The following is a 13,761-nucleotide window of genomic DNA, read 5'->3' on the forward strand; positions in this document are numbered from 1 at the left end:
TCCAACATCCAACAACCAACTAATTAAGATTTGTTGTGAGAATGTTGTAAAGATAACATTTCTCATATATAAAAGGGTAGAAGTACAAGAAGTTTATCTTGAAATATTAAACCAAAAACAAAAAGTTTTTCAAAGAATCTTTATTCTTTAAATAGGAAAAGTCTCGAAACATTGAATTAAAAAATCAAAAAAGTTCCTTTTTTTTTTTGTTCTTATCTTGTAGTTTAATAACATTTCAATTCTCTTTTAAAAGAGTATCTAACATGACAAAACTTCATATTCTCTAGCATAACTTCACTGCTTTTATATATATTGATGATTCCAAGACAAATAACTCCTTAATTGAGAACATATTACCCCAATCACATGATAGGGTACCATGATAAACACGATCCCCTCACGACAATGCATATATGTGATCTCTTCACCTGAGCTGATCATGAATTAGCGAAGAATCAAAGACTAGCAAGATCTCGACTACTCAATTCATCACCATATATACCAAGCTCCTCCAGTCATAACAGGTACAAGTGAATTACTTTATAAAGATGCTACAGATTTGACTCAAAGTATTGGAGAAACATAAGACAGCATCACATCAGCGCCACCAAAGTCCTTTAATCATTCATTTTGAGTATGAAGGAAACCTATAGATGATGAATCACCGAGACGTTATCATATGGCATGATGAAAAAAAGAAAAAAAAACATGATTTGTTAGCGTCTACTTAATGCTATTCGCATGTTATGTCAAGAAAGTTGCATTTGGAAAAGCTTTTACTGCGCCTCTAATGATGTAAAGATTGAATTGAATCATCATACTGATAACTAGTTTTTTGCACTGTGTGGTCCAAGAGATGATTGGTAATTTAAAACTTAGAACTTACCGACAAAAGAGTAGTTCGAATTTATAAATCTTTATCTAACCCAGGGGGAAAAAATGTCGTGCCGAAACAAGCAAGGCTTTTTTCTCTTCTTTTGTTCAAGAAACAAGCAAGGCTGTGTTGATGACTTTGTTGCTGCCATTTCGGTCCTCAATGATCAATCACCATTCAAGTCTCAAGACATGAGGTGGCCTAATTTTCACAGCTTGCCGACTATGTATGTATTTTTAATTAATTGGGTTGTCCTTTGATGTCCACGTAGCTCTTTCGAATTGGACTTCTTTTTCCTTGAGAGTTGATTAGAGGTTGACAGAAGTAATTGCCATGTTTGTGGAGTACAAATTTTAGGTTTATAGACTATTTTATCCTTGCAATGAGAGTTACATGATTTATGTCCCATATAACAAAAGGGTACTTTTGGGTTTTGACATGCTAGCCCCACTGATTAGAGGGGAGCCATAACTAGCAAGTACAAAAAAGAAAAAAAACAAGAAGTTAAGATAAGGCAATTCTGCCAAAGTGCCACATGTTCCAAAAGACAACAGTCATATAAGTTCATAAACCAAGGCTGTGTTTGATTATTATTAATATTAGTTGGCCAACCATAAAGATAATTTGGCTTCTCTCTGTGATTTTGACTCACTCACCTGCCCCCACAAACAAAGAAAGGAAAAATTTAGAACCACAATTTTTTACAACTTCTTATACAACTGTAACCTAACAAAGTATGATGAGTGAAGAAAAAATAGTCCATTTATATATAAATGATGATTAACTAAAATGGTTAATTACTAACAACATGATCCGTCAGAATTATAACAAAAAAAAGTTATAAAATAATTTTTGCCAGAGGGAATAGTTAGAAATAAAAGCCTTCCCTCTCTCTCTCTCTCTCTGTCTCTCTCTCTCTGTCTCTTTCTCTGCCAACCCAACCAAAAAAGAGACTATATTTTTCATGTCTTGCTCAGCTAGCTTGCTCATTTCTTAAAACAACTAAGAAAAAAGGGACAGCAGAGTTGAGAAAAAGCAAGAGAAAAGAAAGCTATGAAATGGGTAGTACAACGTTAACAACTCCGTTCAAAGACCAAACTCACTACTCCTTTGCCAAGAAGCTCTTACCTTGGACTATCTATGCCTTCTTCCCAATAGTTATCTTTCGCCTTTACTTTTACCCTCTTCAACTCCCTCAATCTTCAAGAGATCGGTTCTCCAATACCACTCCCATAATCATCACATCCTCTTCTACTCTTTCTCTTGCCCCACCTCCTCGTCTTTCTCCTCCTCCTCATTTTTCTCCTTATAAAGGTACATGCATTCTTCATTTTTGTTTTTGAGTTTAAACTATTGAAATTTTTGTTGGGTTTTGCTTTGTTTTTGTGTTTTGGAATTGGGATTTTATGACTAACAAAGACTCCATACGATGTTGTTCTTTGTAGCAGAAGAGGAAAGAGCTGATGAGACTCCATGTGACTACACTTCAGGCAAATGGGTCCCCGACAAGTCGGGACCTTTATACAATGGTACAACCTGTGGTACCATAAAAGATGGCCAGAATTGTATCAATCATGGCAGGCCGGACTTTGACTACCTCTATTGGAGGTGGAAACCCAAGCAATGTGAACTACCAAGGTTTGAACCAAACACTTTTCTTCAACTCATTAGGAACAAGCATATTGCATTTGTGGGTGATTCCATGGCTAGGAACCAATTAGAGTCCCTTCTTTGCATGTTATCCACTGCCTCTGTTCCTGAACTTGTTTACAAGGATGGGGAGGAGAACAAGTTTCGTAGGTGGCATTTTCCTTCTCACAATGCTAATGTCTCAGTGTATTGGTCACCATTTCTAGTTAAGGGTATTGAAAAGTCAAAATTGGGGCCTGATTATAACAAGTTGTATTTAGATCATGTTGATGAAAGGTGGGCAAGTGATTTAGACCATATAAGCATGATTGTTTTATCAATTGGGCATTGGTTTCTACACCCAGCGGTGTACTATGAGGGTGATTTAGTGTTAGGCTGTCATTACTGTCCTGGTCTCAATCACACTGAGATTGGATTTTATGATGTTTTAAGAAAGGCTCTTAGAACTACCCTTAAGACCATAATTGAAAGGAGAGGGTCTAATGGTAATGCAATTGATGTAGTTGTGACTACATTTTCGCCTTCACATTTTGAAGGCGATTGGGATAAGGCCGGGGCTTGTCCCAAGAAAAAGCCTTATAATGAGAGTGAGAAGCAGCTTGAAGGAATGGATGCTGATATGAGAAAAATTGAGGTAGAAGAAGTGAATGCAGCAAAGGACAATGCTAAGCAATTTGCAAAATTTAGACTCGAGGCATTAGATGTGACCAAATTATCATTGATGAGGCCAGATGGGCACCCGGGGCCATATATGCATCCTTTTCCATTTGCTAATGGGGTTACGGATCGAGTGCAGAATGATTGTGTGCATTGGTGCTTGCCTGGGCCTATTGACACATGGAATGAAATTTTGCTACAAGTAGTGAAGAAATGGGAGGGTCCATCAGAGAGAGTTGAATGAGTTGTATATCAAATTGGGTGGTGGTTGTTGCTCTAGAAGAGATCTGACAGAAGAATAGAGAAATAATTTATTGGTTTTGTTACTTTTGGTAAAAAGAAAGAAAATGGGAAGACTAGGAGAGAGAATTGGTGAGGTGAATTGAGAAGAAGATACATGTAATGGTGTCAAAGGAAAACGATTTTTTTTGGAAGATAGTTAATTTTTGTACAAATGTTTTAAATGCAAAGTTGTAGAGGAATTTTTAAAGACAATTGGATGTTCTATTGTTTTTATATGGATCCATAAAGTAAAGTTTGGCGACAATCCCCAGCAACATGCTAGCCTTGCACCCTTCAATTTTATTTTCCAAGGAGTTCGTTTTGTATTTAAAGTTTCTATCTTGTGTCTCAACTTTTTATCGTTTTGTTAGCTGCTGGGCTGTTGAATCATCAAGCCTCAGATCCTCTATTTCATTTGGATACAATCTTTTTTTTTTTTTTTTGGTGGGATTGGATACAATCTTTTACTATTCTTTACAATAAGAAAACTTTGAAAAGCATTCAATTTTGACAATTCCCTGCTATAATAGGTGAATTGAATTGATCAAATCAAGAGTAGGTGTGGTCCTTCATTAAAAATGATTAAATTCAAACAAGTTTCGTGGTGATGTTAGCCTGATTTGAAATCTTAATAATTGAATTTTATCATAAAACCAGAGAATGTTTGACGTCCACCCACCCCCAAGAAAAGATAAATACAAGGAGTAAATGGCTTATTTTTCTTGCTAGAATTTTGCTTGAGTGGTAATTTACCATTTTTTTTTAAGGAATATTTACCAACTCTTCTGCTGTGACTTGTGAGTTTTAAGCCTTCTTGGAATGACCCTTTGTGAATTTACTTCTTCTTCTTCTTCTTTTTTCTTTTGAAAAAAAAAATTATAAAGTGAGTTTTTTTTTAAATTTATTTATGGAATTATAAAGTGAGTTAAGCATAGCTAATGGGTAGCTTTCGCATTTGTACCAATGAAACTTGGGAGTTAAAAACTCTCATAAATCAAAACAAAACACCCTTTTGTTTTCTATATTCTATTCTAATCTTTGTGGGGTCAAGTCGTTATTTCATAAGTTGTTGAGACTTGGCTCTAGGATCCAAAGCAACTTTATTTCGCTTAACAAGGAAGAGTCCACATTTATGTAGATGGGTTTTGGTCCCTCTTTTGAAAGGGACAATAAAGCGATTGGCTTCAGTACAATTTTATAATTAGGCTATACCGACAATACTCCAATCAGAATACATTCCTTTGGCACTAATTAGTAATTACTGTTAAGTAGGGAGGCAAATGGACGGGTTAGACTAGTTTTCGATTCCCAGGTCAGGTATGTAAGTCTGCCTATGTTTTTGTTTGAGATAGGTAGAAAGTAATTTCCCAAATAACTAAAAAGTAGGAAAAAGTAGGTAGACAATGAAGGGGTTTGAAGCACGTACATGGGTGAATTGTTAAACAATTCATTTTCAGTTTTCAAACAATATTTCATACTTTTTTACAAACTTTTTTATTCATACGTATTTCAAAAAATTACAATCAATATTACTCAATCTCTTCTATCAAACGGGCCCAAAACATCGCTCTCTCTCTCTCTCTCTCTCTATATATATATATATATAATACTCCCTCCGTCCTAATTTGTTTATCCTATTTAAAAAGTCAACATTTTTAAGAGAACATCATTTATTATTTTGTCTACCTTATAAAAATGTATAAATTTACGAAACTATCCTTAAATAAATTTATCAGCTTTTTTATTATAAAAGAGTTATTCTTAATGAGGCAATTAAAAAGATTCCCCAATTAGATTGATTTTTCAAATATTTGTTAGTTTTCTTTTCAAATAGTTTTGAAAATAAAGTAGGGGTATAATAAGAACATTAGTAAATTAATGATTTTTATTTTTAGAAACAGGACAATATTTTGAGACATCTCAAAATAGAATAGAGGATAAACAAAGTGGGACGGAGGGAATATTAAACAGTTAAAAGCGTAACATTTATTGTTACCATGCTCACCAACATAGTATTAAAGTCTATTTTGGTCACTTTATTCCACTTCTATCTATTTCGATCTAATGTGGTTTACTGGGTCCATTTTAGTCCAGCTTGGTCCACTTTCGCCCATTTTGGTCCATTCGGTCTATTTTAGTCCAGTTCGGTTCATTTCAACCATTTCGTTTCATTTGGTTCATTCTGGTCCACTTCCATCCACTTAGTTCATTTCATTCAATTTGGTCTACTTCAGTTCATTCGGTCAACTTCGATGATGCTTTGGGGGGAGTGATTTGTTTAAAAAGAAAAACTACTTCATTAACAATTATTTCACATTCTCAACATAATCATTATATATTTTGTAATGATCGTCTTACGTGGCAAGTTGTAAGTGGTAGAAAAAAAAATTATGGGTTCCTATGATAATAACAAACAGTCAATCACTAGCTGTCAATATAGTAGTGGTGACAAAATGTGTATGAAAGTGTGTGATGCTAGCATTATTGCTTTCCTAATTGTGCTAGCACTAATTAGTAATTAGTGTTGCGTAGGGTGGTAAATGGGTGGGTTAGAGACTTGTGAGTTCCAATTACTTTAACTAATAAAATCTATAATTATCAAATGAGAGACTTAATTAAATCTTGCTTACTGCTTACACAAAAAGAAAAACCATTGTTACCTTGGCCTCCTAAGGAACACTTATTATTATTTTTTGAATTGGTTAAAACAAATAACAAAAAAAAGAAAAAAAAGACTCCTAAATAATAAGTTCAAATCCAACCCTACCATATACTCACTAGTTTGTAATCTCATGCGTATACATGGGTACATTTTTTACAAAAGAATATTCTTACAAAGCTTTTTTAAGAGTTGATAAAATATATTATGACCATATTTAGCTTATGTAGGAATTGGAAGAAATTTCAAATGGAACCTATAGGGACACGTTTTGCAGCCCAAGCATAAGATGTATGAGATCTTAGTCCAGTGAGCCCAGTACAATAAATTTGTAGAGAGTGAGTTGGAGAACTAGGCCCTAATGAATTTGATAATTGCTAGTATAGATTTAAAAGATGATCAAGCAAAAACAAGGAAAATAGAGCTAGATCTATTAACTATCCGAAGCGATATTTTTTATATAAATCAATAACAATGGGGAACAACTACAATTTTGATTGCTACAATACTCTCTCATTATTTTTCCAATCCCTCTCTTATGGAGTGTCTCTCACCTTATATAACTCCCTTTAAACTGTTTTGATCCTACACTTGTTGATCATCTGAGCTCTTACTTGAGTGTCTATCCCATCAAACACTCTCTTTGGCTTTCTGTGAGTCGTGGTAGCTAAGACAGTACTGTTCAGGGGTCTTCTCCACATAAATGTGACTAGAAAAGTAACTACAATGTATTTAATGCAGTGGTAGTGGCTTTTCCTTATATATTTTTGAGTTCCCATCACTCTTATATGTGTATGATGCATGTTTTTATCGCTGGAGCCTCCTGGAAGGTCACCTTAATTGTTGGAATATAGATTTGAGCTGCATTCATCATATCCTAGGAGGAGTCCCTCCTCGGACCACCCTCCATTCGTTTCCTACTTATGAGACTTTAAAATTAGAACCCCTTATAACTATTTGTCCCTTCTTGGACCATTTAATGTCTTTGGACCAAGTCCAAGACCTAATATATGATTCTGGGCCCTTATCCCTACAGAACCTAAATAGAATGAATTAGTAGTTTTCGATTAAATTTTTAGATGGACTTAAAATAGTTTTACATAGTATTGAAGTTTTATACGTTCAAAACTTTATAATTGAAACTTAACACAAATTGAAGCCGATTTAAAATATAGAGACTTTTTTTTTTTTTTTTTTTTGAGAAGCAAATATAGAGTCACTTGGCATCAAATGACTCTTTTATTGTACCGTTCGCATATCAAATTTGATATCATGTAGATCTACCTCTAGCTATTTGGTAGTAGATTATTAGTATTACTATATCCTTATATTTTGTTTTGAAAATTTCCGTTTTATTTTTTCATTTTTTTGGGTTTTTGGACTACCATAGTATGGCCTTTGTTGTGGTATTATTTGGTTTTCTTTTATTATGTCTACTTTACAATTTTGGTCTTTGTGTTATATTTTAGAGTCAATTTTATAAATTATGGTTTTAAACATTATATTTTTATTCCTAGTAGGAGCATTGAGGGAAAAAAAAATTAAGAGTTCAATTTTTAAAGGCTAACCATTTTTCCTTTTAAATTTTATTTTTAAAGTTCAATTTTCCATAAATGATTTGTTATGTTAATTATAATTAAGATTTAATTTTTTTAATTATAGTTTTAGAAAGATTTTATTCTTTAACTATCTTACTCAATTTAGATTCAAAATAATACTCCCTCTTTCAAATGATAATTTTTTTATAAGTTATTTTTTTCTTTTAAAAAAGAGTTGTTTGGTTGTCTTAAATTAATAAAAAAAAAATCAAACGTAAAGTTCAATATATGCTATAAAATTCTTATATTTAAAAAACAATTCTTATTAAAAGTGGTGTCACCTTTACACTCTATTTGTTTTGGCAATAATATTTTCTAGAAAACAAATAATTTTTTCAAAAAATATTTTCTAAAAAATTATTTCATTTTTCTATGTTTGGTAGCAACTTTAAATGAGTTGAAAAATAATTTTCTAACTTCCATTATTTAGTTTGTTATAAGATATAGTTGTTTTCCAAAAAAATTTAGTGGAAAACGATCTCTAAAAATAAGTTATACTTTTTCTATTGACTAGAGGTTGTTTTCCTTTGATTCATTGTTTCTGATGCAAAAAAAAAATTTTTTTTTTTTTTTTTTTTTTTTTTTTTTTTTTTTTTTTTTTTTTTTTTAACCTATCTTTAAACAAAGTTTTTCATCTAAACAAACGGAGTGTTAATATAAAACTAACAAAATCCTTGATGATTCTAAAAAAAAAATTCCTAGATTGTTGCAATGAGTGGTAAATATTTTCACCAATATTAATAAACTAATTTGACACATCACACAAAATTAGACTTCAATTTTAGAACATAATTGAATTATCTCATCGTTTGGTCTTTATATAAATATATGATTTGCAATTGAACCGAATTAGGACATCTCAGTCCATTCAAAACCAAAAAAAGCCCAAGTCCCAAAAACCCTTACTTAAACAGCACTTTCAGGTTTCAGCTCTGTTAGACAGAGAGAATGAGTAGTTGTACTCATGGCCATTGATGGTATCATGGTAGCACCAACAAGTAACAACACCCCTGAGGACTTTACCGTAGATTGTTCATCTGAGCAAGAAGACACACAAACACGACATCATGTATGACAAACGGATTGCTCAAAACTGTGCGTTTGGTTTAATGAAGAACGCATAGTCTTTGATACGATTTTGTTTGGAATAACTGATTTTCCCTCTAGATTTTGGTACCAATATCTGTTAGCGTAGCTGCCATTTTCTATTACTAACAAAATCAATTTTAGGTGAATTAGATCACATGGTAGAAGGCTTAAGATATGTATAAATAGTCACAAATGGGTTGTAGATTATTCTTTTGAGTTCATATTACATTTTGTATAAGAAAATATCTTCTCTCTCGCTCTATAAATCTTTCTCTCTACTATTCTTCCATTACTAGCCTAGTTTCAAGAACTTAACAATTTCTTCAGAATTTACACCACCCTAATGGTTGCTAAAAATTATGTAGAACTGTGAAAGCAAATCCATTACAGTGTAAAATTATACCATAAGTAGATGAAAAAGGAAAGACTTTGTAGATAGGGCTCAGAATATATATATATATATATATATGGGGTGGCTTAATACATTTTGAGGCCTTAAGCAAAAATTGAATTGAGGCCATTTATATATTTAAATATGACTATAAAAAAATTAAATATTAAACTCTATTATCTTGTTTTAGATGTAAGATTACTAATTAACCACATCTAATTCTTTTTAAAAAATTTATCAAATCTTTTCACATATGTTGATGTGACAGATTGATAGTGGTAAGTAAAAATGTGATGTTAATAGTGAATCTAGATGAAAACTAATAAAAGTTTGCTAATTGTTGTGAAAAATGTTGTGAAATTTTTTGTGTATTGCTCTTTTCTTTTCTTTTTTGAGAAATGTTACGTTCACAAAATTTTTATAACAAATTTTAGATGTTAAGTTATTATTATTTCTAATTTGAATCCATTACTGAATTTTTTTTTTTTTTTTTTTTTGCCTACCAATAACAGCTATAACAACCAGACACTTAGAATCTATTGTAAAAAATGTTGTTGACCTATCATTTCTTTCTCTTTTTTTTTTTCTATTAATAAAAAATATTATTTTATTTATTAGCTAATATTTTTGTATAATTACAACTATTACAATAAAAGAATTAACCCTATTAATTAAAATTTGAGGTCTTTTTTTATTTGAGCCTTAGATGAGGACCGCATCCGCCTATACCCTATGTGTGTACATTCATGGTTTTGCTGTCCATGCGGAAATAGGTTAGGTGTTTAGTTTTTGTTGAGGTGGGCCAGGTGGCATCACAATACCTACCATTGAAAAAAAGCCGTAATCCATTGAAAAAGCAAAATGGCACTAGGAAGCCCGAAGAAGAAGAACCTTCGGAATATATTTTGCCCATTTTCAAGAAATCAAACCGAAAAAAGAAAGAAAAACAAGATGATCAAAAAAAAAAAAAATACAAATACAAAAACCAAAATAATATTTTTGGAATAACAGTTTTTGAATCAAGAAAGGTGCATTTGTTGAAACTTGCATTATCAAGAGTTAAGACTATCTTTTAAAACATAAATGACCGGGGTGCCTCAACTATTAGGTCTTTTAAGCAATGACTTAGGCCCCAAATTGATGAAGGATCTTAAAATAGAATATATTATATCTATTTGTCTTATTGTATTGCACACAAAATAATAATAAAATATTAATGCATCTCGTTTATAAGGATAAAAGAAAAAAGACATCTTCTATTGGCTGACAGAATGTCTTGACTATTTGTTGTGAAATTTTTTAATTAAGGCCAAAAAATTTAATAAATATAAATTAATTTTAAAATATTATATTCTTTCTGAATGTTTAACATTTTATTAATATGTTTTACCATATTTGCGATAGTTTAAGAGTGTAAAAATTTTTAGTCTTCCAAAAATTTCACTCTTCATTTCTCTTTCTATCAAAATTAAAATTATAATTAATAGTTTTCGAGACAAATTTATTACTAAAAATTTATTGTTCAATAACTAAAGTCTAACATTGCCAAAAGAAATAGTGACCATTTAAAATATGATATGTATTCTGATACTAATTATTTCAATTTTTTTAGAATTAAAAGTTTTAAAATATATTTTATAAATATATGAAAATAGTCCAATTAATATTTAAATTATATAAAAAGGTTGGATTCTTTTTTCTAATTCATGTATAGCATATAAACTTTTAAGTAAATGTGTTGAATTGGACCTAGATTAGGCCTTATTTTTGCGGACCATGAATTTGAATGAGGGAGGAAAAGAATCTGTTAGAAGCTAAATTGAAGTATCTAATAGAAACGATACTATTTAAAATTTACAAAATTTTAAAACTTTTATTTTTTTATTGTTATAAATACCCTACCCATATGAAAAATCTTCATAAAAATGTGACCATATTTTGCTTGAAAGGCATTTAACATGCCAATAACATGGTTAACAATGCATAGTTTTTTTAAGATCATAGTGGTATTAATACCAAAAAAAAAAAAAAAACTGATTCAATCGAATCTAAAATTGGTTAAAAAATATATATTAAATTGATGACTTTTTGCAAAAAACTATTCATTGAGTACTGTCGTTGGAATATTGGAAAAAACTAACAACTCTTAAAAAAAGAAAAGAAATGTTACCATATAAAAACTCATAATATCCTATCTTCTAATGAGTTTTGGTCTCGGGAATACCATGACTTTACAAAAGCTAATCACCCATGCAATTACAATTGTGTTGCTATGATATCCTACTCTTTTACAATTTCATACGTTCGAACCTCTCTTGCCAAGGGGCAATATGGAAACCAATATAAAAAGTGAAATCTTTTTGTCCTTCGCTTGAAATCTTAGTAATTGATCTCTTCATAAAATTTGGTTTTAGGGATGAACATCACCTCACAGAATCCAACTATCCTTCCAACAATGGGCCACTCGAGTTATGATTCCATCCCTTTACATCTCTTGCCAAGGGCCAACATGGAATCAAATTCCATGCTAAAATCTTTTGACATATCTCCACCACTTTGGTTCTTTGGAACGTGAAGATGAAAATGATAGCTCAACTGATTCGTTCTTGGATATAGTTTTTCACTTTATTAAATCAAAGAATCTGTCTCGACTTTTGTCACAATTCTTGTAAGAGGTTGGCAGTGTCATATACCAAATTGAGTTATGAAACACCATAAAGGTCTGAGATGGAAGACACTCTCACAAAGGGCTTGCAATCAGAAGTGACAAAATGATGTGAACCTACATTGTTTTTTTTTTTTTTTTTTTTAATTTTTTAAAACCTTTCAAATATCTGATATCTTGGAAGCAAAGGCTTTCTTATGAACTTCAATACTTCTTTTTGAAGCCATTATTTCAAAAACAAGGAAATGGTAGCTAAAGAAAAACAAGAAAATTTCGGCGAAACTAGAAGAAAGAGGGGATGTGATGTGAGTAAGCAAAAGCGTGGGCATTGTGAAACTTAATTAATGAAGATTAAAGATTAACTGAGACTTATGCTAATGCATGTACTCAACTTTATTATTTTTATTTTTTATTTTTATATGTACATTTAATTTTACTAACTCAAAAATTGATTGACTCAAAAAATAAAATTTGTAGATAAAGTTATTGCTATGAAAATGAAAAGTATATAATAAAATTTTTACATAAAAATTCACAAATTAACAAGAAATTCATAATAAAATACATTGAAGATAATGAAAGAGTATAATTGAGAGATAACACTAAAAACAATCATAATGATGTTTAAATTTAGAATATAACAAATCTTGGTTAAATAAATAAAAAACTAAATCTTTTCCAAATACATTTTGTAAAGACTAGAATAAAGGCCCAGGCCCAACTAGTATAATAGTTCCTACCTCTTCAAGCCTAGTACATTAAATTTGTAAGAAAATGGGCTTACAAGTCAACCGCAATGCCAAGGTGGTGGTTACAAGCTATGGAAAAACAGTGTTGACAGGACTAACGTAAATGAAAGAAACAAAGATTCAATATAAGCTCTTCCTCTGGTAGATCCAAGGAGGGATTTCTTATTAACAGTCAAGGCTGATATTTTTACAATTAGATACAGTTTTCTCTCTCTCGTAGAATGTTCATCCATTTTTCAAAGGGATTCATTTCCTTATATAGTCCTTTACGTTGCATCTTAGCACTCTATTTGTACTTCTCAAGGAAGCCATTTGGATGCTTGTCCCATCAAAACCCTTTTGGAGGTGGTAGAGAGAGAGCTATGAGCTGTGTAGCTACTGTTTAGGTGTCTTTTCCTTATAAACGCAGCCAGTTCAGTTGGTGCAAAGCATTAAATGTGAAGGTGGTAGTCACCTTCCCATATATTTTCCTCTTCCGTTGCTTACACGACTCTGTTGTCTTCCTTAAATCTTTACTTTCCGATGTAAGGAGTTAGATATAGTACTCTCGAGGTATCTCTACTCCTCGGGATCCTTAGTCGACAGGCTAGTTAGCCTTTTCTCCTTGGACTTCTGTTGAGGTGCAAAATAATTAAATAGCCACAAATAGGCCCAAAAAAGAGATGGAAAAGACTTTGGGCCCATTTCACACAAAAAAAAAAAAAAGAGAGAGAGAGAGAAAATAAAGGGTGGGCTCTCACAATAAAGGAAAGGAAGGAGAAAAGAAAGAAAAGGAAAGGAGGCCAGAGGATCTGATCTAGAGGTCCACGAAGAAAAGGGCCCAAGAAAACAGATAAAGGAAACAGCAAGCCAAAGCAAGCCCAGAAGGAAGAATTGGGTCGGGACGCCCAAAAGCAATACCAGAGGCAGAGGATCCCCGGACGCGTGAGGAAACTAAAGCAGATTTGAAGAGAGAAAAAAGACAAAAGGCACGCGGACCTTATGAACCAGGCACACAGTGGAAGTACAAAGCAAAGATGCAGGAGATTTGGTTTCAACCATTTGAAGAAAGAGACAAGGAAAAGTACAACTGGGAAAGCTGGGAAAGCTGGAGCAAAGCCAAAACGCCTCAGGTCAACCAACGGGAAAATCTGGAAATGGGAAGCTA

The 13,761-nt window shown here is 32.0% G+C and overlaps 1 protein-coding gene and 1 long non-coding RNA gene across 3 annotated transcripts; one reads left to right on the forward strand and one right to left on the reverse strand.

The window, feature by feature from the left end:
• Nucleotides 1-279: 279 nt before the first annotated feature.
• LOC136071325 (uncharacterized) lies at nucleotides 280-1,075 on the reverse strand. The gene is made up of 2 exons (XR_010632613.1): nucleotides 887-1,075; nucleotides 280-647 (listed from the first exon to the last, which is right to left on the reverse strand). It is a non-coding gene; the product is annotated as an uncharacterized LOC136071325 (long non-coding RNA).
• Nucleotides 1,076-1,710: 635 nt separating this feature from the next.
• Nucleotides 1,711-3,902, forward strand: LOC112018573 (xyloglucan O-acetyltransferase 1). Of its 2 annotated transcripts, none has more exons than XM_024051098.2 (2): nucleotides 1,711-2,188; nucleotides 2,320-3,902. In XM_024051098.2, exons 1-2 carry the CDS (start codon nucleotides 1,933-1,935, stop codon nucleotides 3,423-3,425), a joined length of 1,362 nt encoding a protein of 453 aa, XP_023906866.1. In that variant the 5' UTR covers nucleotides 1,711-1,932; the 3' UTR covers nucleotides 3,426-3,902. The 2 variants fall into 2 exon arrangements, with proteins under 2 accessions (XP_023906866.1, XP_023906867.1); XM_024051099.2 differs by having other exon boundaries at nucleotides 1,715-2,188; nucleotides 2,323-3,902.
• The last annotated feature ends 9,859 nt before the right edge of the window (nucleotides 3,903-13,761 follow it).

This window comes from Quercus suber, unplaced genomic scaffold (assembly GCF_002906115.3).
Source record: "Quercus suber isolate HL8 unplaced genomic scaffold, Cork oak 2.0 scaffold_302, whole genome shotgun sequence".
Lineage (NCBI taxonomy): Eukaryota > Viridiplantae > Streptophyta > Magnoliopsida > Fagales > Fagaceae > Quercus > Quercus suber.